Source organism: Melanerpes formicivorus, unplaced genomic scaffold (genome assembly GCF_026170545.1).
Source record: "Melanerpes formicivorus ecotype bairdi unplaced genomic scaffold, bMelFor1.0.p_v2 SCAF_37, whole genome shotgun sequence".
Taxonomy (NCBI): Eukaryota; Metazoa; Chordata; class Aves; order Piciformes; family Picidae; genus Melanerpes; species Melanerpes formicivorus.
In genome coordinates, this window is record NW_027142389.1 from 4119632 (window position 1) to 4146673 (window position 27042).

Genomic DNA, 27042 nt, shown 5'->3' on the forward strand with positions numbered 1-27042 from the left:
TATGAGACCTGTTCCATCAAAGCCTAGAAGATACTTTCTCTCTACCTTCAAAAAGAGTTTCTGAGAGACCAGAAGCTAAAATCTGTCAGGAGTTAGGGCTAAAATGCAACTTGTCTCTATCTCAAGCATTCAGAAATGTGCAGTTGGTGTAAAGGTGCCTGAGATATCCTCAAGGAAGCCTCTGCCTATGTGGGCATGTGGAGCCAAAGGCTGTGATTCTCTCACAGGGTCTCCCAGCTGGAAACTAACAGACCAGGGAGGAGAGTTGGGGGAGGTGGAGCAGTTGCTCCTCTCTTTGCTGCAGCCCAGACAAGGAGGGTGAGACAAATGCTGCTATCTCCAACGCTGCTCCCAGTCACTCATCCACCAACCGGGAGCAGCCAGAAGCCAAATCCCTGTGCCAGGCAGTGTCCAGGGTAAATGGACAGGCAGGGACCAGGGTGCAAAGCTGCAGCTGCTGTCCTAGCTGGGTCTTTGCTCTCCTCCATCCTCCAAGCCACCAAGGTCCCCACCGATGCCGCTGCTGGAGGATGTGATCCTGGAGAACATCAGCTGGGCTCCCGAGGACCCCCAGGGCAATGAATCCTCCGAGCATGCCTTCTTCTCTATGGACTACCAGCATGTCCAAGTCCCCTTTGAAATCACACTGTGGATCATGCTTGCATCCCTGGCCAAAATCGGTAAGGCATCTTGAGAGGGTGAGGAAGGGCAGGGGGTCTCTGTGGGTATGGTGAGGGCAAGGCTGGGTTTTGCTTCATCTCCCCCAGTCCTGGAGCCTGAGCTAAGATGCCAAGTTGTGAGGAGGCACAGGCTGTGTGCCAGACATGCTGCACCCGTGGAGAACAACTACCTCATTGCCTTTTAGGCTGCAAATTATGGCTTTCCATCTAGAAGCTCACACCTCTGCCTGGTGTGGCTGTTAGCAGGAAGAGAATCAGGCTACCCAGGAGGAGGAATTCTGTTTAGCTGCAGCCCACACCAAGGTGTGCCTTCACCTCTGTTAGCTTGCCAGCGACCTCCATACAGGCTGTCCACTGAGACCTTCCTCTTAAAAGGAGCATTCCTTGGCCTTGCAAAAGGCTTTTGGGTCCAGACTGCCCAAGGAATCATTCAACCCATGGGCAGGGTGTTGTACAGCCTAAATGAAATCTCTCTGGCTCGGGGAAGGTTGTCTACCAGCACCCACAAAAAATTGGTGTTCTGGGGTTTTTTTTTTCCCTCTTTTCTTTCCTTCAAAACTACCTGTTGGAAAGTGCAAATGACAGATTTTCTTCCTTTCCCCCCCTGCTTCTAGGAATGATGATCACTTCTATTAAACTACTGATAGGAAAGGTATTTTTTTTAATTGATTTTAATTTGGGTTTCTTTTTCCTTAGAAGGGAGGAGTCTCTGAGATTCATTTAGCTGAGAAACTTCTTTCAGATGGGAATGGTCTTTCCCTTGTGCTGCTCCAGCATGAGGTCTCAACTCTCTTGACAGGCATGAAGAAATGATAATGATCACAGATTTATTATCATCATTTTTTATTGTTATACTGTGATGAGTTTATTTTTACTATGGTTTAGTTTTTTCCCTGTGTTTTTAGGGGGGCTTCCCCCCCCCCCCCCCCCCCCGTGTTTTTAGGGGTTTTTCAGCCTGGTTGTTGCTCTTCAGCCAATTAGGGCTGGTGTGATAATACTTTCTTTTGTCTCTCTCCATGCACTTCCAGGAGCTTCCTCAGCCTGGTTGTTGTTGCCCTTCAGCCAGTTAGGGCTGGTGAGATAACACGTTTTGTCTCTCTCCATGCACTTCCAGGGTTTCATCTCTACAACAAGCTGCCTTCTGTCGTTCCTGAAAGCTGCTTGCTGATATTTGTAGGACTCATCATGGGGGGAATCATCTATGGCTTAAATGACAGGTCCCCCCCAGTTATGGACAGCGACATCTTCTTCCTCTACCTCCTGCCGCCCATCGTCCTGGACGCAGGCTACTTCATGCCCAGCCGCCCCTTCTTTGAGAACATCGGCACCATCCTCCTCTACGCGGTGGTGGGGACCATATGGAACGTGTTTGGGATCGGCTTCTCCCTCTATGGGATCTGCCAGGTGAAAGCCTTCCAGCTGCAGGACGTGTCGCTGCTGCACAACCTGCTCTTCGGCAGCCTGATCGCGGCGGTGGATCCCGTGGCGGTGCTGGCCGTGTTCGAGGAGATCCACGTCAACGAGAAGCTGCACATCCTGGTCTTTGGGGAGTCGCTCCTCAACGATGCTGTGACCGTGGTAAGGGCTGGACCTGCAGTGTTCCTTCTGCACAGCAAGCATGGGCAGCTGCTGAGGGGTGAGAGTGAGACCTGCACGGGGGGAAAAGCATCGACAACCTCTTCTCGCAGAGGAATCCTCTGCCTGCTTCTCTGGTCTGAGGCACTGAGAAGCTTTCAGATGAACATTGGGAAGAGAGAGTGTTACGAGGAGAGCCTGAGGGAGCTGAGGGCTCTGTAGCTTGGAGAGGAGGAGACTAAGGGGTGACCTCATCCATGTTTATAAAGATGTGCAGGGTGAGTGCCAAGAGGCTGGAGCCAGGCTCTGCTGGGTGATGCCCAGTGCACAAGGGGCAATGGTAGAAGTTGAGGCATAGGAAGTTCCGTGGAAATATGAGGAAATATTCTTTCACTGTGAGGGTGACAACACTGGAGCAGGCTGCCCTGGGAGGTTGTGGAGTCTCCCTCTCTGGAGAGATTCCAAACCCACCCTGGACATTGCATTTCTGGGCACCCTGCTGTGGGTGACCCTGGTTTAGCAGGGCAGTTGGACTAGATGACTTCCAGAGGTCTTTTCCATCCCCCACCGCTCTGTTGTTCTGTGGTATCTCTGACTATATCTGAGACAGAAATTCACTTGGGTGCCACAGCCCTCCCCTGGTAGGAGCCTGACCTCCAGAGGCAGTCGCTGCCCCTGCACTGGCAGAAATCCCAGCGGCACGTTTCAGCCTCCTTGCTACCTATGGCCACGTGTAGGGAGCGTCTCCTTACCGGCCGGTTGTGCCTTTCCTCTCTCCCCGCCAGGTGCTGTACAAGCTGTTCCGCTCCTTCTGCGAAATGCCCGCGGTCAAAAGCCTGGACGTGCTGGCTGGAGTTGGGAAGTTCTTCGTGGTGGGGCTGGGGGGCGTGCTGGTGGGGCTGGCCTTCGGGCTGACCGCCGCCTTCACCACACGCTTCACCAAGGACATCCGCGTCATCGAGCCGCTCTTCGTCTTCCTCTACAGCTACCTCTCCTACCTCACCGCCGAGATGTTCCACCTCTCGGGCATCGTTGCGTGAGTTCCCCCCCGCCCCCAGCTTCTCACTGGCCCGGGAAACCTTTCATTGCATCGGAAGACAGCCTTCAAAGGTGGTCTTGTCCAGCCCTCCGTGTGGTGGGTTGAAAATGCCCCCCCAACGCTGAATTGCCAGAGCAGCTCAGCTGGAAGCAGAGGGAGCTGGATTTGCAAGCAAAACTACAGGCTGCAATGAAATGCAACGAATCTATACAAAATAGACAATAGTTACAAGATTTGCAGCTATTTCCAATTTATAAACAGCACAAGAACCCCACCCTGGACAAAAACCAGGGGTGCTGCTCAGGGCCACAGCAAGTCTGATCCTGAATGCTTCCAGGGATGGGGCCTCAACCACATCCCTGGGCAGCCTGTTCCAGTATTTCATCACCCTCCTTCTGCAGAACTTCTGCCTTACATCCAACCTCAATCTCTCCTGCTGCAGTTCCAAACCATTGCCCTTCATCCTATCACCACAGGCCCTTCTAAACAGCCCTTCCCCAGCCTTCCTGTAGGTCCCCTTCAGATATTGAAATGCAGCTCTAAGGTCTCCCCAGAACCTCCTCCAGGCTGAGCAGCCCCAATTCTTTTAGCCTATCTTCATAGGAGAGGCTCTCCAGCTCCCTGGTCATCTTTATGGTCTCCTCTGGACCCACTCTGGCAGGTCCATATCTCTCTTGTGTCAGCAGCCCCCAGAGCTGGACACAGCACTCCAGGTGAGGTCTCACCAGAGGGGAATAAAGTGACAGAATCACTTCTCTTGACTTGCTGGCCATGCTGCCTTTGCTGTAGCTCAGGCTGCCATTGGCCTTCTGGGCTGCAGGTGCATACTGAGAGGCACCAGAGAAAGTTTCCAAGCAGGATTGCTTAGGTGAAATCTGTGTATGGCAGCAAACAAGGAGGGTGAAAGGCTGTGGAGGAGCAGAGGTGTAACCCCGTTTCATACATTACACAATGACACATCCATGGTGATGGCTGCAAGTCACAAACAATCCAGATGACTATTGCTGAGCAAGATTGGTTTATGTAGGCTGAGGAATGTTCCTCTCATCTCCATGGATTTTCTTTGGAAAGCAGTGAGATGTTTGGTAGATTTGGCAGAGCCAGAAGAGCTTTTCTTGGCCTGTTTAGTTATTTTTCCGTGTCACCAACTCAACCAACAGCTGAAGAGGTACAAGGAGTATTGGATCAACTTCTCAGAAGGGTTTGATCCCAGTTTACAGCACATTTGTCCTAGCATCCTCCCTCTCATCTACATGCCCTACCTACCAGCCAGCTTTGGGTGGTGGCCTCAAGGGCATGCTGAGGCAGACCTCATGGTGACAGAACAAAGAGAGTGATGGAGTGGGAGTTGTGTTTCTGTGCAGAGCTGAAGCCTGGAAACAATTCCTGCTGTTTGGGTGTGGAGGAGGTCTGATGGACACCTCTGCTCTGGAGATTCTGACTGATTGCCAGAGGTTGAGACCCAGCTCAGGAGTCTGTCTGCCCTCCTGATTGAGGCTCATATCCATTCTCTCCAGTAGTGCTGGAAGTCTACTGAGCAAGTTCAGCCAAAGTTATCAGAGGTGGAGGTTTTGAAGGTACTAACCCCCAAATTCTTGCAATTGCAGTTGTTGCACTCTTCAGCCTAAACCCACATTAGAGCACAGGCAGGTTACTCTGTGAAGCTTCTGTACAGGGAGGGTGCAGCAATATGGGGCAGACATGGACATGGACTGTCCCACACTGTCTCAGGTACCAACTCATGGGTTCCCACATGACTTCCAGGATCAGTGAAGCAAACTGTTTGGTTCTGTAAAGTTGGTCTCTCACAACTTCTAATCCATAGGTTACAGAAACACAGGATGGTGGTGGTTGGAAGGGACCAGAGCAAGTTGCCCAGGATCACAATGGTCAGGCAGGTTTGGAATCTCTCCAGAGGATACTCTACAGCTTCTCTGGGTGGCCTGGGCCAGGGCTTCAGCAGCCTCAGAGCAAACAAGTTTTTCCTTACATTTAGATGTAACCTGCTGGTGTTCCAGTTTGTGCCCACTGCTCCTTGTCTTGCCACTGGGCATTACCAAGATGAGTCTGGCCCCCATCCTCTTGCCCTGCACCCTTTAGCTATTGATAAGCATTGAGAAGATCCCCTCTTGATTTTCTCTTCTCCAGGCTAAACAGCCCCAGGACTCTCATCATCACAGAGATGTTCCAGGCCCCTCAGCATCTTTGCAGCCTTCCCTGAACTCTCTCTTGTAGTTCCCTGTCTCTCTTGAACTGGGAAGCCTAGAACTGGATCCAGTACTCCACATCTGGCCTCACTAGGGCAGAGTAGAGGGGAGGAAGAACCTCCTTCAATCTGTTGGCCACATTCATCTTAATGCACCCCAGGAGACCATTGACATTCTTGGCCACGAGAGCACCTTGCTGGCTCATGGTGAACTTGTCCACCATTACTCCCAGGTCCTTCATTGCAAAGTTGCATTCCAGCAGCTCAGCCTCTCACCTGTACTGGTGCAAATAAGGCAGCTAATTAATTAATATTTTCACTGTTTCTTCCAGTAACATGAATCATTTGGGGCCAGGATTTTCAGTTCTAAGAGAGGCAACTGAGCTTCTTGCTTACCCATTGTGCATTTCACTTGCAGAGAATGTGCTGAAGGGAAGACAGATATAATAATGGATATAATCCAGATATAATAATGGATATAAGCCTGGAGGTCAAAGAAAGCTCACCTCAGAAAGCAGATGAAAACCAGAGTGGTTTAGTCCTCCCGCTTTCTGCAGGCTGATATCTGTTGCATTTGGTTCTCCTACCTAAAGTGAGTCAGCTGGTGCTGAGGGTCACAGCCATTTAATATTTCCCAAAGGGCTACAAAGTGCACTTAGGCTGCTGCAGTGTAAACAGCTGTAAATCTGACAGTAATGAAGAGAAAAAGAAAATAAACAAACAAAGTCAGATAGCAGCCAGGCACAGGAGGAGCTGGAAGACCAATTTGAAAAGCAATGATGCTGCTGTGGGTATAAAACCATTCCTCTATCATGCAGATTTTGTTCCCTCAAGTGGTTAATAGGAGCAATATTCCAGCATTACTGCAAACAATTCTAGCTCTGGGAATAGGTAAGAGAAAGCCTATTTATAGGAGCATAAGACAGAGCAGGGAAATAAATAAGCTGCATAATCATCATGGAGCAGAAAACATTCAATCCTAATGGTGTCTGCTCCTATCAATCACCATCTCCTGTACCCATTATGGAACCCATTTTCTATTCTTTTGAATAATGCATTGTTCCAAAAGCAAAACAACTGCAGAGGCAGCTGATTCCTGCACTGCTGCTCTTGGCATTGCCAAATCACAAATGCCTCCATTATATATCTTGATTTCAAACCATTCAGTCATTTGTGACCAGGGAATACTGCGTTAGGAGAAGCAGATCTTGGCAGTTTGTCTCCTTGGAAAAATAATTTGATAGCCAGAAATCAATTTGTTTAAAAGAAAATAAATCTGTGAGTGCAACTCAGGCTGCTGAACAGTTCTGCAGATGGCTTTTGCTTCATCTATTTCTCTCTCTTTCTTTTAAAAAAAAAGTTTCTTTTTAATAGTATTTTTAATCTTTTTTTTTGGTCTAATTTATCTTTTAAAATAGTATTTTAATTTCTCTTTCCTCCCCTCCTTGCCCCCTTCCTCCCCTCCTTGCCCCCTTCCTCCCCTCCTTGCCCCCTTCCTCCCCTCCTTGCCCCCTTCCTCCCCTCCTTGCCCCCTTCCTCCCCTCCTTGCCCCCTTCCTCCCCTCCTTGCCCCCTTCCTCCCCTCCTTGCCCCCTTCCTCCCCTCCTTGCCCCCTTCCTCCCCTCCTTGCCCCCTTCCTCCCCTCCTTGCCCCCTTCCTCCCCTCCTTGCCCCCTTCCTCCCCTCCTTGCCCCCTTCCTCCCCTCCTTGCCCCCTTCCTCCCCTCCTTGCCCCCTTCCTCCCCTCCTTGCCCCCTTCCTCCCCTCCTTGCCCCCTTCCTCCCCTCCTTGCCCCCTTCCTCCCCTTCTTGCCCCCTTCCTCCCCTCCTTGCCCCCTTCCTCCCCTCCTTGCCCCCTTCCTCCGCTCCTTGCCCCCTTCCTCCGCTCCTTGCCCCCTTCCTCCCCTCCTCGCTCCTTGCCCCCTTCCTCCCCTCCTCGCTCCTTGCCCCCTTCCTCCCCTCCTTTGCTCTTCCTCAAACCTCTGATAAATATTTCCCCCCAGCAGTGTTGCTGACTTTCTTAGTGCTTTAAGTCGAGCAGGAAGGAACATAGCTGTTGTCCAGTCCTTTGTTTTGGTCCAGCCACAGATGCCAAGTGAAGATGTGCTGGTGAGGCACTGATGAGCCAGAAGGAAAGGAGCCTTTGCTCTGTGTTTGGTAGCAGCAGTACAGACGAGGAGCAGTGATGCAGTGGCCAGCAGTGTCTTCCTGAAATCAAGAAATAGCTTTAGGGGGAGACAGTTGGGGTCTTTGGTGTCACACAGGTTATAAAACCTCAACCAGAGCACAATCAGCTCTGCTCATCTGCAGACTGTCCTGTTCACTGGGTCAGGGGACAAGCCTGGATTGGTTCCATCAAAGCCCAGAGAGGTTAGACAAGATGACCTTTAAGGATCCCTTCCAACCTGGTGTGATCTGTGAATCTGGTCACAGCTGGTGTCTAAACTAAGTCTGTCAGACCCAGGTGCACTTCTGCAAGCTGAGGATCTGCTCTCTAGGCTTGTCTGCATGTAAACAGATCTCAGAAGTGCAAAGTTGTTTTGGTAATGCTGCTGCAATGTTTAGAACAAAATATTTCTCTCCAGGTTAAAAATATTTACATATATATATAAACCCAAGGAACTTTGTATCTTTGAGCACTCAATTTCGTTGACCTCCTGAGATTGCTGGCCTGAAAATGTATTGATTTGCAAAGCTGATGAATTGGGCTGACTGGAACTGGAAGAACCAATTACTCACCAAAAAAACCCAAACCATTGCAAGGCAGAGGCTTTAATTGGTGCAGCAGACTTCTGAAGTGACCTTGGGTGTGCAGCACCCAAGGAGGTCAGATGTTCCAACTGTGATAACAGCATTTCTTGGTTCACTGTGTGGCCTTATGAGTGTGCTTGAGTGTTTTGTTGTCTCTTGGTTGCATGGTGTCACTGGCTGCCTAGCTGTGCCCAGATCATCTGTAGTGCAAGGACTGTCAGGCTTAGAAGTACAGCGTGAGGTGTGTCATATGCCTGAGCTTCTCCAGCTTCAGGTTATTTTTGTTCCCTTGGGTGAAGGGCTGCTCTGATTCAGAGTCCTACAAGAGTCTGCTGCAGTGAGCAGGTGTCAGCCAAACCCACAGGAGTCACAGTCCTGGGGTCCCCAGCTCAGAGACAGGGAACTACTGGAGAGAGTCCAGCAGAAAATACAAAGATGCTGAGGGGACTGAAGCATCTTTGTGATACGGAAAGGCTGAGCGCCCTGGGGCTGTTTAGCCTGGAGAAGAGCAGCCCCAGAGGGGATTTGCTCGATGCTGGTTAATAGCTAAAAGGTGAGGTCAAGAGGATAGGGCCAGACCCCTTTCAGTGGTGCCTAGCAATAGGACAAGGGGCAACAGACAGAAACTACAGCAGAGCAGGTTCCACCTAAAATTAAGTATGAACTTCTTTCCTGTGAGGGTGCTGAAGCCCTGGCCCAGGCTGCCCAGAGAGGCTGTGGACTTTCCTTCCATGGAGAGATTCCAAACCCACTTGAGTGCATTCCTCAGCAGCCTGTTCTAGGTGAATCTGCTTTGGTAGGGAGGTTGAAGTGAATGATTTCCTTCTAACCTCTACAGTTCTGTGATTCTCTCAATCCTATTTACACGTTTCTCATGCTGAAGAGTGAGTTTCCATTCCCTCCAATGTCTTTCTCTCATTACAGGCACATAAAGTGGATTTCTAAGCATGAAACTTTTCAGCCTGGATGGTCAGAGTTTGGCAGAGTTGAACAACTGCAAACTGTGCTGTGATGGGAAGAATTTGGATTAGTTAATTGTGGGCAGTGCTGTGTGCCTTTGATTAATGCAATAGATGGTGAAGTATTTATCTCTTTGTAACCAGATTCAAACCTATGTAGTATTTTATTGTCTTGGTGGTCCTCCTGATCTTGGTCTGAGGTAAGAAGTGAAGCACTACCCAGTGAGATGTCTGCAAACATATATATATATATATGTATTAATGAATAAATGTGTCTATGTATGTGCTCAAGTAGAAAAATCTCTTGGCTTGTTTCTGTCTTCTCAGCATCATTGCTTGTGCCATGGGCATGAAACGCTACGTGGAGGCCAACATCTCTCTGAAGTCTCACACCACAGTCAAATACTTCATGAAGATGTGGAGCAGTGTCAGTGATACCCTCATCTTCATCTTCCTTGGAGTTTCCACCATTGGAGAAAACCACGAGTGGAACTGGCCATACATTTGCTTCACTGTCATCTTCTGTCTCGTTTGGAGAGCTCTAGGTATGGTGAAATGATTTAGGTTTAGTTGTTACGTTAGTGTTTATGGAAGTGAAAACTGGGGCTCCATTAAAGGAGAGAGTGCTCCTGCCCTCATCATCATCCTCCTTTCCTGCTTGTGCTGTGTTGTGTGGTATCCCAGATGTGAATGCATGGGCTGAAGTGGGACACCCCAGCTGATGCTGCTGAGGGAGCGATGGAGGAGGAGGGAAGCAAGTCTTGCATTTTCCTGCCGTTTCTTGGCCCAGTCACCACAGACTGCAGTAGTGACAAATAGAAATTCTCACAGTATCTGTTTTATTGATGCTTCTGTCATAGACCCTCCTTTGATTGCTGGGATCTCCTCTTCCATTTCAGTGTGTCTTAGTCCCTTGATGTCTCTGTGGTAGTAGGGAGGTTGTAAGAGCATAGCTTGGGATCAGAAAGCCACGGGGCCTCTGGCTGCATAGTCTAAATTGCAGGGGTCTAAGGGATTTATTTCATAACAAGTTTGGGTACAGCAGCAACCTTAAATGGGAAGCTGGGGGAACCTTCAAGCAGCTGTCCCTGGAGATGCTGTTTTGCTTTACAGCTTACTGCTGGGTGGAGGAACACCAGGACCTAAAATGTGAGGATGTTTCTGCTCCTACTCAGGGATTTCAGCTAAGGACTGGGGATGTCAGAACTGCACAGAATCAGGGAATTGATGAGGTTGGCAGGGACTTCTTGAGATCATCTGGTCCAACCTGCTGCCTAAGCAGGGGCACTTGGCAGGACTCTACTTAGACAGCTTTTGATTATCTTCATGGATGGAGACTCTACAATCTCCCTGCGAAACCTATTGCAGTTTTGACCAACCTTACATTAAAAAAGTGACTTAGTGGTAACTAGAGGAAGAGAGCTATGCATGAAAATAGTCTTTAAAGATAATGAAAACCCAAATCCTAGTCCTAGAATACTCTTGGATCCCATCTCCATGCATTGTAAATGACCAGGGGGGAAAAAAAAAGCTGCTCTGTGTTACCATTGTCCCCAGCTGTATTTTGTGCTGCTGTGATGTCAGAGAGGCTGATTCTCCACTGCTTCTTACAGTGTGCCTTGGCTGTCACCTAAGTGGGTGCAGAGTCCCTCCCTCCTCATGTATGGGTGCTTTTGTATATTAATTTTATCTGCAATTATAACAGAGCACACTTCCCCCACCCCCCAAAGAATTTGAGAGCTGAGAAACATTCAGCAGGATTTATGTTTACAAATGACTGAAGTCAAGCAGTGAGCTCACATTTGATGGACACCTCAAGAAATTGCTTAAATAGGCCAGGCCATGATTAGCAAGACAGAGCAGAATGGGGTTTATTAGCTGGTAATACACATGCCAAGGTGTGTTTTAATAACTCTGCACCATAAATGCACTTGGAAATGTGCTTATTAGTCAGTTGTGGGCAAGCTCAAATGCTTTACTGTGACTGAGTGCTTCACTCTGAAATTATTTGCTCAGAAGAGAAGTAGTTCTGAGTGAATTTGACTTTTTCTTTCCCTACCTAAAAAGATGCTTCATTGCAGGATGTAAGATTGCAGGAGCACACTGAAAAACTTCTGGCTCTCTAAACACAGCTCTTCTGATGCAGCAAAGTGTTAGGGAAGGGCTCAGTGCTGCAGCCAGGAAATAAACCTCTTTCTCTAGTCAAAATTAAATAAAGACACACAAGCCAGGGCTGAAAATCATCTTGCATATCTGATCCCTTTTCTGCAGGCTGCAGGTGGGCTGGTAGGATGCAAACTGGGCAGGGTGCCGCTGCTGGGACATTCCTGCTGTGGAGGTGGTGGTTGAGATTAGCCCCTGACCTGCTCAGACTCATCCAGCAGCTTGAGGCACTGAGCTAGAAATGGGAGGCACCCAGGGAGTCTGCATGCAGGAATTGGGGACTTTTGGGTTGACAGTGCTGGGATTAGGGTCTAAACTGGCATTTACTGGACCCTCCCAGTGCTCTTGAATGAGGAAAGATTCTGCTGAAGCCTGGAGACTGGAACTGCTTTGCTATGAGAGACAATCTAGAAAGCAGGATGCATGAATTCCCTGGCAGCACCTCTGTTCCACTATTAGCCAAGCACCAGGGAGGTTTTCTTCTGCTGTTAAGGTGTGCCTCCAGATTCTGCACAAAATGATTAATGGCATGGCTTCTCTTGGGGTACACTGCCCATGGATTCAGCTAGGGAATTCTAACAATAGTTTATGAGGAAGGATTAAGTTAAGACAAGGGCCAGGATATCAGTTCAAGGAAGTTTTGTTCCTTTAAATCCTCAACACTGCCTGAGCTTTACAGTAGCTGCAGCTGTGGTCTGAGAGAGATTTTGTTAATGAATAATTTGTTTATACCTTGAAACCAAAGCAGTTCACATCTGCTGCTCTGAGCACCTGCTCCACAGAGCTCTGGAGATGGGGAAGGTGTTGCAAAGATCATTTAGTTGAGTTCTTTGTTCCTGTTCATCCCCAGCTTTTTGTTTCCTCCAGACCAGTCTGATGTGCAATCAAAGTTGAGATATTTTTAGCTGCACCTGCCTGGGAGGGGGTTTGATGTACACATATTGCAAAGGCACTGTTTTGGGAGCTGATTTATTTTCCAAACACCCTTCAGATGAGCAACAGTGCTGTGAATGCAGCTAATTCCTAGCAGAAGTCAGTTGCAGTCTGTGCCATCAGCTCTCACAATGGTCATTAATCTCCAGGAAACATGTTTATCTTATCTGTTGGTATTAAGAGCAGAACTTGCTGATTTAAGGCCCGACTTCTTGTACCTTTCTGCATCTGTTTATGTATTTGCAACTAATAAATCACTATAAATTTGACTGTAAATGACTATAAATTACACCAATGGCTGTGTCACCTTACATTCATACAGCATAAATCTTCTGGGTGAGTGATTTGTGAAGAAGCACCATTAACACAGGCAGAAGGCAGCTGCTGATCCCAGCCACTGTGTGGGAACTGTGGGAAACTAGAGGGTAACTCATGGCTGAACTGTTGCTGGTGGTTTACCTCGAGAGCATTTACAATCCAAGCAATTCAGTCTTTGGCTATCACCAGTTAGAATAAAGCAACTCATGTTTCAGTTCAGTTCTAGGAATTGGGGCCCTGTATCATTACAAGAGTAAAATTTCAACTGGTCCATGAGCATGGAATTGCCCTAAAAGCTTTAACTGCCATCAAAAGAAAAGTGCTGGTGCATCCTGTGTTGCCAGTGCTCGCTGGCTGTTCAGCACTGAGCTGATGCTTAACACCGAGTCATCAGGTAAAGATGTTCTGAGCACCCATGGGCATGGGAGTGGCATGACACTAAAGCTTCCCTGCAGGGCTCAGAGTCCTGAAGGAAACTCTGTTTCTGAGCTGGAGTGAGAACTGAGTGGGAAAAAAAACAACAAGTGAGTTTGCTACAAGATGGACTACCTTAAATTCCATAGTTGTGCAAACCCCCAGGGCTGTGGCCAGGCAGCGGTGTTTGTAATCCCCCAAATCTGAAATGTATTGAGGATGAATTTTTGTTTGGACAAGACAAATGCAAACCTGTTTGACCTGGCTGGGAGAAAAGCTCTTCTGCAGTGGCATATTGGGAATACACTGCCTTGGGTCCTGGCCAGTTCCTTGTGCTTGGTGTTCAGTGGTGTTTTGCTGCAAAATATACCATAAGGTTAGGAGTTTTGTCTACCTGCTTTGTTGTTGTTGCTTGATGTGCTCCCATCTTCTTTTCTGCGTTTCAGGGGTCCTTGTGCTGACTTTCTTTGTGAACAGGTTTCATGTGAACACCATCACTGGCAAAGACCAATTCATTATAGCATATGGGGGCCTCCGAGGAGCCATTTGTTTCTCGTTGGTTTTCTTGCTCCCTGACTTTCACAGGAAGAAGCTCTTCATTGCAGCAACAACTGTTGTCATCCTCTTTACCGTGTTCATACAGGTAAAAACAGCCTCAGTATCATCCCATCATTAGCAGGGCTATGGAATGGGCATGATTTCCCCTCCCCCCTCAAATCATAGGAAAAGATCTTTAAGATAATCGAGGCCAACCAGTAGCCCAAGGCTACCAAGTTCACCCCTAAGCCATGTCCCTAAGCACCACGTCTGTATCTCTCTTAAATCCCACTAGGGATGGTGACCCTACTGCTCTAGGCAGCCTGTTCCAGGGCTTTACAATCCTTTCAGGGAAGAAATTATTCCTCATGTCCAGCCTAAATATCTGTTGGTGCAGTCTGAGGCTGTTTGCTCTCATCCTGTCACCTGCTGCTTGAGAGAAGAGACCAACACCCATTTGTCTCCAACCTCCTTTCAGGGAGTTGTAGAGAGTGAGGAGGTCTCCCCTCAGCCTGCTTTTTTCCAGGCTAAACAACCCCAGATTCCTCAGCCACTTGACAGAAGCCTTGTGCTCTACACTCTTCAGCAGCTCTGTTGCCCTTCTCTGGACAGGCTCCAGCACTTCAATGTCCTCCCTGTAGTGAGTGGCCCAAAACTGAACCCAGTATTCAAGGTTTGTGAGGTTGTGACTAGCAGTTGTTGACTTACAATATGTGCTGAAGTGTTTGCCATGATAACCTATCCCATCTTTCATAGAATCAATAAGGTTGGAAAAGACCTTTGAGACCATCAAGTCCAACCTGTCACCCAACACCTCCTAACTAAACCATGGCTTCAAGTGCCATGTCCAATCCCCTCATGAACACCTCCAGGGTGGTGCATAAAGGTGACAGAAGATGATCATAGAATCAATCAGGTTGGAAAAGACCTCAGAGGTCATCAAGTCCAGCCTATTACCTATCACCCAACACCTCATGACTAACTAAACCATGGCTCCAAGTGCCACATCCAATCCTTTTTGAACGCCTCCAGGGACGGTGACTCCACCACCTCCCTGGGCAGCACATCCCAATGGCCAACAACTCTTTCTGTCAAGAACTTTCTCCCCACCTCCAGCCTAAACTTCCCCTGGTGCAGCTTGAGACTGTGTCCTCCTGTTCTGGTGCTGGTTGCCTGGGAGAAGAGCACCCCCCCCACCTGTCTACAACCTCCCTTCAGGCAGCTGTAGACAGCAATAAGGTCTCCCCTGAGCCTCCACTTCTCCAGGAAGATCAGATCCATCCATAATTGGGATAACAGTGGTGAAAATTGTCCAGAATGCTACTGGCAAAGGTTTCCCCTCTGAAGTAGAGCTTTGATGTGTTTTATGTGAGAGCAAAGCCAACACAATGCAAATTCTACAGCTAGTGTGCCATCTGAGCAAGGTAAGGACCTCTTGTAGGCCTTGTTGTGAAATCAAATGTCACTTGAGCCACAAAGGTCACTTTTCCTGATCCCATAGCTGAGGAGATGGGCAGATACTGGAGATATTCCAAAGCCTCTGAACATAGGCAGCAAGAATGTTAAGAGGTTTATGGTTGGTTGGTTGTCTCAGTGTTGGTAGCTCACAAGTGGGACAATTTAAAGGGATCTGATGTCGAAGGAATGCTCCTAGCATCGTCTGAGAATGAGTTCCATTTTAGGGGTGCATCCAACAGCTGGAGCACCAGCAGCCATTAGCTGTCCACCAAGATATTCTGCATGCCTGCCTGAGACGTTTCCACACCCATGCAGCAGAGCAGCTGCTGTTACTTTGTGATGATGCAGCAGGAAGGGGATTGCATTAGTGCTTCCACTGGGAAAAAAATGGGGTGTGTTACTGGTTATAAAAGCAAGGGAAAGCAGAAGGCAGTAAAAAAGTCATGGTACATTTGATTTATTTGCTTCTGGGTTTTCTTTTATAACTGAGCCCTGTTGCTACCTGCTCTCTCTTTCTGCCCTGCTGATTCTTGGGTTGTTTCTAGTTGCTCTGAGATGTTTAGTTTACTGGTGAAAGCAGGAATGTACTTTACATTGTTATTTATGTAGTTATTGTGATTTTATATGTTAACATTATTATTATTTTTATTTTTATTTTTATTTTTATTATTATTATTATTTTGTGGTTGTTTATTTTTGAAGACTGATTTCCACTGTGGGTTTTTTGTTGGTTGTTTTTTTTTGGCAAAGCCCCATCCTGTAGAAGGGCTGTGGGAGCATCTGAGAAGGGATGGGGACAGTAGGCTTGGGGGAGAGCTTCTTGTGACCTTTCAATATTTCAAGGGTTCTGCAAGAAAGATGTGGAGAATCTTTCTAGCAGGGGCTGCTGCAACAGGATGGGTTTAAGCTAAATGAGGGGAGATTTAGACTAAAGCTAAAGAGGAAATTGTTCACCCTGAGGATGGTGAGACACTGTCTGAGATTGCTCAGAGAGGTGTTAGAAACCCCACCTCTGCAACCTGTCCAGGTCAGGTTGTTTGGACTCTGAGCAACCTGATCTGGTTAAAGATGTCCCTGCTCATTGCAGGGGGGTCGGACTAGATGACCTTGAAGGGTCCCTTCCAACCCAAACGTTTCTGTGATCTGTAGCCTGGGCTGCTCTTGGAGAGCATACAAGAGGCGCCACATCTGATTCCTGCCCAGGGTTGCATAGCTAGCGAGCACCCAGGCTGGTCAGCCTGCAGCTGGGGAAGGGGCAGAACCTGGTCTCCCCTCCAGGTGCGTGATGCAGAAAGGTCTGCTCGCCCGTGGGCACGGAGGAGGGGCTGTGCTGCGGGGCTGTGCTGCGGGGCTGTGCTGCGGGGCTGTGCTGCGGGGCTGTGCTGCGGGGCTGTGCTGCGGGGCTGTGCTGCGGGGCTGTGCTGCGGGGCTGTGCTGCGCGGTTGTGCCGCAGGGCGCCGCGGAGCGCAGCTCGGCAGGAGCAGGCAGGCAGCTCTCGGCATGGCTCTGACATCTAGTGGTGAAAACGTTCCTGCAGCCTTCCCTTGCATGAACGGTTTGGATGTGACTCATGTTCCTCTCGGCCCAGCATCAGGTCTAAGGATGAGGAGCCTTTTGGGGTTTCTCTGAAGCACCTCTTTTATTTCACCTGGCCAGCAGTGTCACGTTTGAAGGAGGATGTGGTGGAAGAATGGGGTTTGCCTGGTGCAAAGTGAGCAAGGCTGGCTCTCTTCTGTGTTCTGACACAAGATGGTAAGAGTGGTTCTCTGTAGGACTGAAGCAAGTGGGACAGAAGTCTGGGAATGATGCTGTGGAGAAAAGCTCCCTGAGAGGTCCTGCTGAAGGACCTGAGTTCTATATGGAGCTGCTGACCCAGGGCTGCCCTCCTCCTGCCCTCAGATGGAGGGAGCAGAGCAGCTGCTGGGGCTCTGGGAGGTGGTGAGTCCTGGTGACAGCTTCTGAGTGGCCTCACAGCTGAGCATCACCCCACAAGAGCACATTCCTTCCACTTGGTCTCCCTGAACCCCTCAGGGCAATGTGGAGGCACTGGAGTCGACTCTCTGCTTCCTTATGTCCACCTAATCCACCTCTTGAGCTGCAAAAATGGTCAACAAGTGTGACATGCTGATGGACTTGGGGCTGAGACCCTCAGGGCAGCTGGACTGCAGGCAGATTTGAGACTGAAAAGAGAGAGCAGGGGCTGGGGGTAGGGAGAGCACGCTTAGGTGGAGGCTGACAAGTTTTAAGATGCAAATGTGGGTCAGAAACTGAAAAGCTCCGGTCAGTAGGCACCGCCGCTCACGCAGAGACACTCTGGAGGCCCAGACAAAGGTTGTTCTAAGGCAGCAGCTCCATTCTGCTGAGGCTTTGGAAAATCCTTCCCAGGAGTAGGGAAAGGGCTTTTGTGTAAGCTCAGAGCTCAACTGGTGATGTCATCTCTGTGCAAAAGGGAGAGAGCTAAACAGGGTCCCTGGTGGGTAGGTGTCGGCAGGGCGACCCCTTGACCTGCAGCCATTCAGTGGGAGCAGAGCATCCATAAAGACAGGCTTTGCTCAGGCTCCAGGTACCTGCAGTATTGTGTGGCTGAGGCCACCACCAGAACAGGGGGAGAAGAGCCAGTAAACCTGCTTAAAAGCTAAACCTGAAAGATATTGCTGTAGCTCAGCACAGAAAACACAGATTGGTAGCACAGAGCAGGTGTCAAGATGACCCTTCAGAAACCTGGGTTTGGAAATGAGTCCTTCAGAGTGGTGTGCATTGGAATGGACCTTAAAGATCATCTAGTCCCAGCCTCCCTGCCATGGGCAGGGACACCTTCCACTAGGACAGGTTGCTCAAGGTCTCATCTAACCCAGCCTTGAACTCCTCCAGGGAGGGGGCATCCACAACCTCCCTGGGCAGCCTGTCCCAGTGTCTCACCACCCTCACTGGAAAGACTTTCTTCCTAGTCTCCAGTCTAACCTCTCCCCCTTGTTCTGTCTCCAGACACCCTCATGAAAAGTCCCTCTGCAGCCTTCCTGTAGGATTGTCCCCTTCAGGTATTAGAAGGCAGCTCTAAGCTTCCCCTGGAGTCTTCTCTAGCTCCCTAGCTCCCTCAGCCTATCCTCATAGCAGAGGTGTTCCAGCCCTTGGATCATCTCTGTGGCCCTCCTCTGGACTCACTCCAGCAGCTCTGTGTCCTTCTTGTGATGGAGATGCTAGAACTGGGGGCAGTATTGGAGGTGGGGTCTCAGCAGAGCAGAGTCAAAGGGCAGAATCCCCTCTCTTGCCCTCCTGGCCACACTCCTCTAGATGCAGCCCAGGACACGATTTGTCTTCTGGGCTGTATGAGCTCACTGCTGGCTCATGACACATGGGATTCCCAAGGTCAGGAAGGAGCAAAGTAACTCAGACATTTCTGACCACAAAGCTCCAAAGTGCCACTTTAAAATGAAAACAAATGCAGCTGATTATCCACTGAAAGCAAGAGCCCAAATTGCTGAGTTTTGGTGGTATCTCTTATTTCTGAATTTGTGCATTTTGTGCTAGGAACTCTGAACAGTGATGCAGCTTTTATTGCTATTAGCTGTTAAAATGACACATTAATTGTTTCTGCAATTAAAAATGTGTTCAACTTTCCTCCCTGCCAGCATTTGTGACATTCAGAAGTCATAAACCTCAAGCACTCCATCATTTTTGCTGTAAACATGTCCTACAGAAGTCATTTCCTACAGAAGCCAAACCAAGAAATGCACCACAGCAGCACTTTAGAAGTTGTCTCACGAAGGCTTAGAGGACATTAAAACTCTTCCCTTGACCCTTCCCACCAGGTGGATTCTTTGATTTGTAAGCTTAGCCAAGGGCTGGCCACCACAGATTGTTGGAGTAATGATCTGTGACACATAATCCTCAAGAATCTAGCAGACCAATGCTGGGAGAGGCTGTGCTGGGGAGTCTCAAGGACTGTCATCACTTCAGGCATCTGAACTCTGAACTTTTGAAGCCCCTTTCCATCTGGTAGGCTATAAGCAGGAGCAAGGTACAGGCCTGACCTTGCAATCATTGGTCTTTGAGATGCCAGATGAGGAGAGCGGAGCATTTCCCCTCTCTGCCCATCCCCATCCTGTATGTGGACTCCTGCTGACAGGCTGGTACCACAAGCAAACAAAAGGTGTGTCTGAAAGTTGGGGCATCACAGAATTTGTAGTGTTGTCAGAGCTCTGCAGGGTTTTACCTTGCTGATAAAACCAAACAGATGAGAAGGGGCCAGCTCCAGCAGCAGGCCTTGTGCTGGCCAAGAACAAGGTAACTGCAGCTGATCCCACACCAGGACGGTACCACTAAGAACATTTGATGTGAAGAAAGGCTGAGTTTTGTCTCTGAGGTTATACAGAATACAGAATTAACCAGGTTGGAGAAGACCTTTGAGGTCATTGAGTCCAACCTATCACCCAACACCATCTCATCACAGCACTAAGTGCCTCCTCCAGTCTTCTCTGGCAGCCCATTGGGCCAGTGCTGCCAGCTCTAAGTGTCACTCATGTTTTCTTGTGCTGCAGGGGATGACCATCCGTCCTCTTGTCGACTTGTTGGCTGTCAAGAGGAAAAGAGAGAGTGCTCCTACGGTGGGAGAGCAGATCCATATCCGGGTGAGTGATACATCCACCAGCACGTGGCCAGGGCATTCCAGTGTGCTTTGCTGATGGCAATATGGTCCTCTGAAACCTGGTGTGCCTCCAGGGACTTGACAGCCCTGCAGTTTTATCTGACTCCTCTGCAGGCCAGTCCCTTTCCAGGTCTGAAGGTCTGTGCACCTTCCTAACCATGAATTGTTATTGTCATTGGAACAGCAGCTGTCAAGTCAGGCTGATGTTGTGTTAGGTGGTGCATAAAGGTGACAGAAGATGGTCATAGAATCAACCAGGTTGGAAAAGACCTCAGAGATCATCAAGTCCAACCTGTTACCTATCACCCAACACCTCATGACTAACTAAACTATGGCTTCAAGTGCCACATCCAGTCCTCTTTTGAACAGCTCCAGGGATGGGGACTCCTGGACAGCACATTCCAATGGCCAGTTACTTTCTGTGAAGAACTTTCTCCTCACCTCCAGTCTAAACTTCCCCTGGCACAGCTTGAGACTGTGTCCCCTTGTTCTGGTGCTGGTTGCCTGGGAGAAGAGACCTGTCTACAACCTCCCTTCAGGTAGTTGTAGAGAGCAATAAGGTCACTTGTCCAAAATATTCTAACCTCTGTCCACCTTTTCTGCTTCTCTGGAAACAGTGACAGCAAACAAGACTTGCTTGCTTTCAGGGTTGGGATCTTTCATGTGTTCACCAGGCACACCCCCAGCAGTTTGGATATGCCCCAAATATGATGTTATTTTCTGGAAACTGTGGATGCCCCCTTCTTGGAAGTGTTCAAGGCCAGGCTGGATGAGACTTTGAGCAACCTGGTCTAGTGGAAGGTCTCCCTGCTCATGGCAGAGGAGTCAGAACTAGATGATCTTTAAGGTGCCTTCTAACCCAAATCATTCCAAATTCCTAACCCAGATCATTCCAAGTCCCTAACCCAAAAGAGAACTTTAATTCACCTTGCTCTTGCCATCCAAACCTTGTTGGCCTTTCTAATTATAGAGGACTCCTTCAGAGAGTGGGTCAGCTCCAGGAGGTGCTCTGCACACCTCGCTGAGGCTTTGCCTTTGCATCTGCACCCAGTGTAGCTTCAATCTAATTGTTTATGCCCAGTCACATTTTGGTGGGTATGGCTCCTTCAGGAATAATTTTGTCATCTTTTTGGGTAGCTAGAAATGAAGACATTAGGTCTGGGGACATTTATAGAAGCTGTTTGGCATCCTCACAATTAGGTTGTATTACAGGGCTTTGTCTGAGGTTAACAGAACAGTTCAATAGGCTGAAGAGGCTTTTCCTATCATGAACAGAGAATACTTTCTTCTTTTGTTAGGGTGTGAATAGCAAATCATCTCGGGAAATGTGTTTATTAGGAGATGTGAGCTGAAAATGGCCCTGTACCAATTAAGTTAAGTAGAGAAGGTAACAATGCAGATGGTTGGAAATCAGGGAGGCAGGAGCCAGGAGCAGCTTTCTTCCTGAAATTAATTTCTCCATTCAGGTGGTCAGGATGTCCTTGCTGGCAAGAGTGATGAACAGCAGTAGTAGTGGGGCTCATTTGCTGGTCCTCAGACCATACAGCTGCTAATAGCGACGTGAGGACTCTGAGCCTGTACCAGGCTGCAGGACTGAGTGAACCACTCTGACATTTTTCTCTCCCTGACCTCACAAAAATTAATTATTATGAGAGTTAGAGCTGGAGGAGGCTCCAGGGATGTTGGTAGCTAAGTGTGGAGGGGCAGTGACCCAGAGCAGAGCTTTCTCCCAGTTCGAGATGCCAGTAGGAGGAGAAACGCTTTGGAAAGCTGGAGTTTTAACTTCTAGGAGGGGGGGGAAAAAATCAGCATGCCTGGGATTCTGAATGTAATGTTAACCAGCAGTAATGGTTTTGTATGAGGCATAATATGGCCAATTATTTAATTCAGTGGGAAGTGTCTGAGGGAAGGCAGCATTCATTATTCAAGTCAAAGCATGATTTAGATGTTATCTACATCTCTATCCTGAAGATGCTGATCTCCTGAGACAAGTTGTCCTGCTTATCAAGGCCCAATATGCAGGACATGCAGGACATCAGCCCTCCTGTACCTATCATAAAGAGCAGATTCACCTCCCTTGGTGCTCATCCTTTGCTTGTGCAGACCTGAAAGCAAACAGCTGAACGACTTATTGTGCTCCAGAACCAAGGGATACACGTGGGTGCCTGGATGGGGAATTGGCCTGACATCCCCTTCCCTTGTTTGCTGGAGCTGTGTAGTGAGCTGAAAGCATCCCCAGTCTCCTCAGCTGGCTTTTGATGTTTGTGCCTGAGTTCATCACATATGCAAGACATGCAACCGGTGTACAGCAAAATCCTCTCTTCTGTTTAGTTCTTGGATCATCTGCTGGCTGGCATTGAAGATATATCTGGACACTGGGGACAGTATTACTGGAAAGACAAGTAAGGATTTGCCAAAATACAACTGTGTACATGTGTAGAAAAAAAAATGAGGCTGGTTTATGTTCCCTGAGTTTCCACTGTGGGCAGCTGAGCCTTGTTCATCCCTGTGGCGCAAGGCAGGTGGCAGAGGGGCAGCTTTTCCTCTCCAAGGGGAGGCCAGGTTCTTGGGGCAGCACTTCCCTGCTTGCAGGTCCCATGTTGTACTTCACCCTGGAAAGAATCTTTTCTTCTCTCCTGCTGTGTTTGTGCCTTCTTGTCCAAAGACATCTGCTGGAAAGGAAAAGTGCCTGCCAGCACAACCCCAGCTTGTGTGGCTTCAGCCTGTCCCTGTCTGGCCAGCTGGGAGCTGAGAACCCCAGCTCAGTGTGTGCACAAGTAGCAGGACAACATGAGAGCTTGCAGCACTCAGATGGGCAACTGCTTGTTGTAGACTGAAATGTTACAGAGGATTTCTACAGATTTCTGTGGCCAAGTGCTCAGCTTGATGAAGTTCTGGTAGGCTGTACATGCAAGACATTTTTGGAAACACAATTAGCACTCTGCCTGGGTTAATTCCTTGGCTGTGCAGACACAGATGCAGCTAACTTCATGGTAAAGACCCTGGTTCATACAGCTGGCAGGGATGTTCCTGGGAATGCCACTGCTTGGTAGTGCCACTAGAGGGTATGGGAATCGCTGCTTTTAAAGGACGTCCTGGTTCCTTGTGAGGAGGTTTGTGAGCAGCCAGCAACAGCCAAACTTGAGTGGCAGGATCCAGCTGGACCCTTCCCAAAGGCTGTGCTGCATTTGAGCAGAAAGCAAGAGGAGTTGAACCAAAAGGGAATCTAGAAATGCCATCCCTTAGGGATACTGAATGTAGTCTTGGCACTTGCAGTACAGATCATGACAAACTGGGCACTTGGGGGAGTTTGCCTTGCAGCTGGCAAAGTTTTACTATCTTAGCTCATGTATTGTAACGCAGAAATAATTGAGGACTGACCTCCTGCACCACTGGTTTCTGGAAAGAAGGTAATGGAATACAACAGGGTAGGGGAGAGTCCAGGGCCTCTGAGCAAGCTGCTCTAGTTGTAGATGTCTCTGCTGACTGCAGGGGGGTTGGACTGGATGGCCTTTAAAGGTCCAACCCAAACCGTTCTATGATTCTATGAACCTGCCGGCTTGTTCAGGTCCCTTCTGGTTACTGGGGAGCAGTGGGAGCAGGCTAAGCCCATGCTGTTCTCCAACAGATTAGAATATTTCAACAGCAAGTACCTGCAGAAGCTCCTGCTTCGAGAACACGACCAGCCGAAATCCAGCATCGTGCTGCTCTACGAGAAGCTGGAGCGGAAGCACGCCATCGAGCTGGCAGAAGCAGGCCAGCTGGCCCATGCCCCAGCTCACCCAGCCTTGCTGTAAGTGCTCCCCTTGCCATCACTCCTCCCAGCCTTCCCTCCTGAGGGCACAGAAACCACTTGCTCTTTGCAGAATACAGTTATGAAAAGCCCCTCTGTCTCCTCTGCTCTTCCCTGATGGGAAAGGGCAGCTTAGCTTGGGCAAATGCACTGTGAGCACTGCAAAAAAAACAGAAGGTGGGCATTAAAAATGGTCAGATGGGTGAGCAGTCTACTGGCACTGGCAAACAGTGCTTCAGAGCTGGAAGGTCATCTCTATCCCCACCCTAGTTGCACAGAAACGGTGCTCTGAGAAAGAGGCTCTTGCACCAGCGTGTCCGATGGCTTTGCACCGGCGTGTCCTGTGGCTTTGCACCATTTTTGGATGGTTTTGTAACATTTCTTGCTGGCTTTGCACCATTACATGTACTGAAGGAATCAACAGTGAGAGCGAGCATCAGCTGAGACAGCAGGGTCGAATGTTTGTGTCTCACAATGGCCAGCTCATCTCTCTCAGACTGTTCTGCTCTGCCACAGCTCCTTTAGCTACCAAGAAGCACGTGGATGGCACAGCTCTGATGCAAGTACTGAATGCTCTTTCTGCACTGAGCTCTGTCTGCAAGGGTTAGCTCTTGGTCATGGCTGCTGCTGCGGGGTGGTGTTGGTCACGGCTGCTGCTGCTGGGATCTGAAAGGGTTGCTGTGAGGATGCTCTGGTTGTCCTGCTGTGTATCTTCCAAGATAAGGCATTCTGCTTTGGTGATGGTTTGTGTTTTGGTGTTTTTTTTTCCAGCAACAACAGGGCTGTCATAACAGAGAGCAAGCTGGAGGATACTCTGAATCTGGACATCCTGGACAACATACAGGAAATCTTGGCAAGGAACCTGTACCGAACGAGGAGAACGGTATAACCCTTCCCTCAATCTGTATTTTAGATGTCCAATAACAAAATATATCTCCCTTATCCTAACAGCCTGAGCAGATGTTATGAATATTTACATAATTACTAATGATGTCTCTTTGTGAGCAGAGAATAGTTGGCTGTGTGAAGCCAGATCCAGTTTCCAAGTCAGTGGCACATTTCTGTTTGCAGCATGACAGCTTTTGAAAGGTTCACCCAGTCAGCCTATAATTTCATGAAGTATTTTAGGCATCAGTACCCAGAACCAGAAAGGAGAAAGGAGGAGCACATGGATCTGCAGGCAGCAGGTTTGCAGATCCGGCAGTTGCAGCAGCTCCTGGTTACCTATGGGGCAAAGCAGGAACGGAGTTATCCTCACATGGTGGTTTTTTTCCCCCACGGAAGAGAGCTCAGGGAGTGAGCTGTAAGGAAAAGAAAAGTCATCTGCAGAGGTTCTGAAACTGCTCGGCAGTTTTGCCATGGAACTGATTCCACTGGCAAACAGCACAGAACCCACTTGCTGTTTACAGAATAACTGGTGAATAATCTGCCTGAGGTTTTACACAGCACCCAGGACTGCAAGCTGTAATTGCTGTTCACGTGGTGATACATGCAGCCTGATCCTTCAAATCCACCTTAAGCCTTTGTTTTAGGGATTACACACGAAATGCTGAGTCCTTGGGGATGCAGCTGGCGTGGGCAGCTCAGCACACAGGGATCCACCACCCCCTCGTGCCCAGAAAGAAGCAGCTAGTTAAGACTAGGAGGAAACCAGTAGAAATGGTGACTGGGGTAGAGATGAAGGCATACCTCCTGTTTGCACTTACTCAATCCAGCCTCACCCCTCGCAGCAACTGAGTTATCCCAACCCTAACTGGTGTCACTGGGAGATTTGACTTTGTCGGTTTATGGCTTTTGAAGCAGGGTTTATGGTTCCTGTTGTTCACATGGTTTGTATATGATATAAAATATTGGAAGGCTGGGAAGAGGCCCTGAGGCTGAAGGCACCTCACACAGAGTAGTTGCACTAGGTTGGTTGTGTCACCTGGACTCGTAGATGTGCCTTGGTCTTGTCATTCAGTGACTGCTGGGGCAGTTCTGCATAAAGCAGGGTTTGGAGTCCCATCTTCCTTCTTTGGCTCTTTCCCTCCATCCCCATCTCTCGTACATGGGTAGCTCAGTTTATCCCCAGAAGTAGGCAGGATGGTTGCAGGGGAGTAAAGGACCCTGGAAGCCACAGGCACTGATGAAGGGATGATGCTGTGGAAGGAGGGGTGGTCCCACCTGCAACCACAGTCTCTGATACACTGGGGCAGATCAGAAGGGCTGTGGTTAGTAGGTCGAGAGAAGTTCTTCCTTTCTACTCTGCCCTGCTGTGGCTGCATCTGGAGTATTGTGTCCAGTTCTGGGCCACTCAGTTCAGGAAGGATCTCAGAACTGCTTGAAGGAGTCCAGCTCAGAGCCACTGATGATTAGGAGAGTGGAACATCTTCCTTACGAGGAGAGACTGCGGTAGCTGAGGGTTCTTTATCTTGGAGAGGGGGAGACTGAGATGTTTGTAAAGATGTGCAGGGTGAGTGCCAAGAGGCTGAAATCAGGCTCTGCTGGGTGATGCCCAATGACAGCACAAGAGGTGGTAGTGGAAGTTGAGGCACAGGAAGTTCCATGGAAATGTGAAGAAATGTTTTTTCACTGGAACAGGTTGCCCAGGGCGGGGTTGTGGAGTCTCCTTCTCTGGAGATATTCAAAACCTAGCTAGATGCATTCCAGTGTGATCTGGTATAGATGATCCTGCAGGGGGGTTGGACTGGATGATCTTTCAAGGTCCTTTCCAGCCTCCAACATTGATTCTGTGATGCAATGTGCAGGGGCCAGCATACAACAGGCACACCCTTCCTGGAGAGACAGAGCCTGTGGAGCATGCCAAGGAGATCCTGATCCTCCGGCACAGGGGCCTGCGCCTGGAGCTGAGCAGGGCTGATACAGCCAGTTCCAGGAAGGAGGTAAGAGGGAGCAAGGAGTGCTTGGATCTGCAGAGGACACATGTGGGCTGCTTTCCCTGGGCAGGTGTGACAGTTCAGGCTGTGCCTTTAAGAAAGGATAGCACTACACCAGCAGGTATGACAGGCACTAGCAATAGTGCTGTTAGTTGCTGGTGGTGCTTCCTTTGAAAGACAAATCCTCTTGCCTCAAAATGAGAAGAAAAAGTCTCTCTCAATCCTGAATTACTTTCCAGAAAACACAGAGGTAAAAGAAAAACCAACCCAAGCAGCTGACAACCAGCTTGAGCCATCCTGCATGCAGCACTGTTGGGTGCTTTGTGCACACAGGCTTCCATCCCTGCTAGGAGCACATGTTATTTATTTGGCTTCACCCTGTGGATTCAGAGGTTCAGAGGTCTGGTTTGCCCCTGGTTTCATTTCTGAGACATTTTGTGGCAGGCAGGGATTCGTTTCACCCATTGTCCATGGGCCCAGATGGACTGTAAATATTTGAGACTCTTCAGTGTTTGGTCCCTACCCCTCCCACCTCTTTTCAAAGCACAGAAGCATGATTGTGAGCTTGCTTGTTTATTCTGAAGGTGAGGGTTTGGGTTTTAAAAGCAGCTACATTTCTGGGCAGACTGGTGGCAATAAAGCCTTTTTATTTTCCTTTCTGGGGGCTTGGAACTAGATGATCTCTAAGGTTCTTTCCAA

General features: G+C 48.9%; 1 protein-coding gene across 1 annotated transcript in view; it reads left to right on the plus strand.

The window, feature by feature from the left end:
• The first annotated feature begins 420 nt into the window (after positions 1 to 420).
• Positions 421 to 27042, plus strand: part of LOC137450657 (sodium/hydrogen exchanger 2-like) — a 33755-nt gene continuing 7133 nt past the window's right edge. Inside the window, 11 exon segments of the mRNA XM_068157467.1 lie at positions 421 to 513; positions 515 to 680; positions 1795 to 2258; positions 3041 to 3291; positions 9534 to 9751; positions 13481 to 13677; positions 19568 to 19657; positions 22006 to 22076; positions 23303 to 23467; positions 24239 to 24350; positions 26215 to 26349. Coding sequence (XP_068013568.1) covers positions 421 to 513; positions 515 to 680; positions 1795 to 2258; positions 3041 to 3291; positions 9534 to 9751; positions 13481 to 13677; positions 19568 to 19657; positions 22006 to 22076; positions 23303 to 23467; positions 24239 to 24350; positions 26215 to 26349 — 1962 coding nt within the window.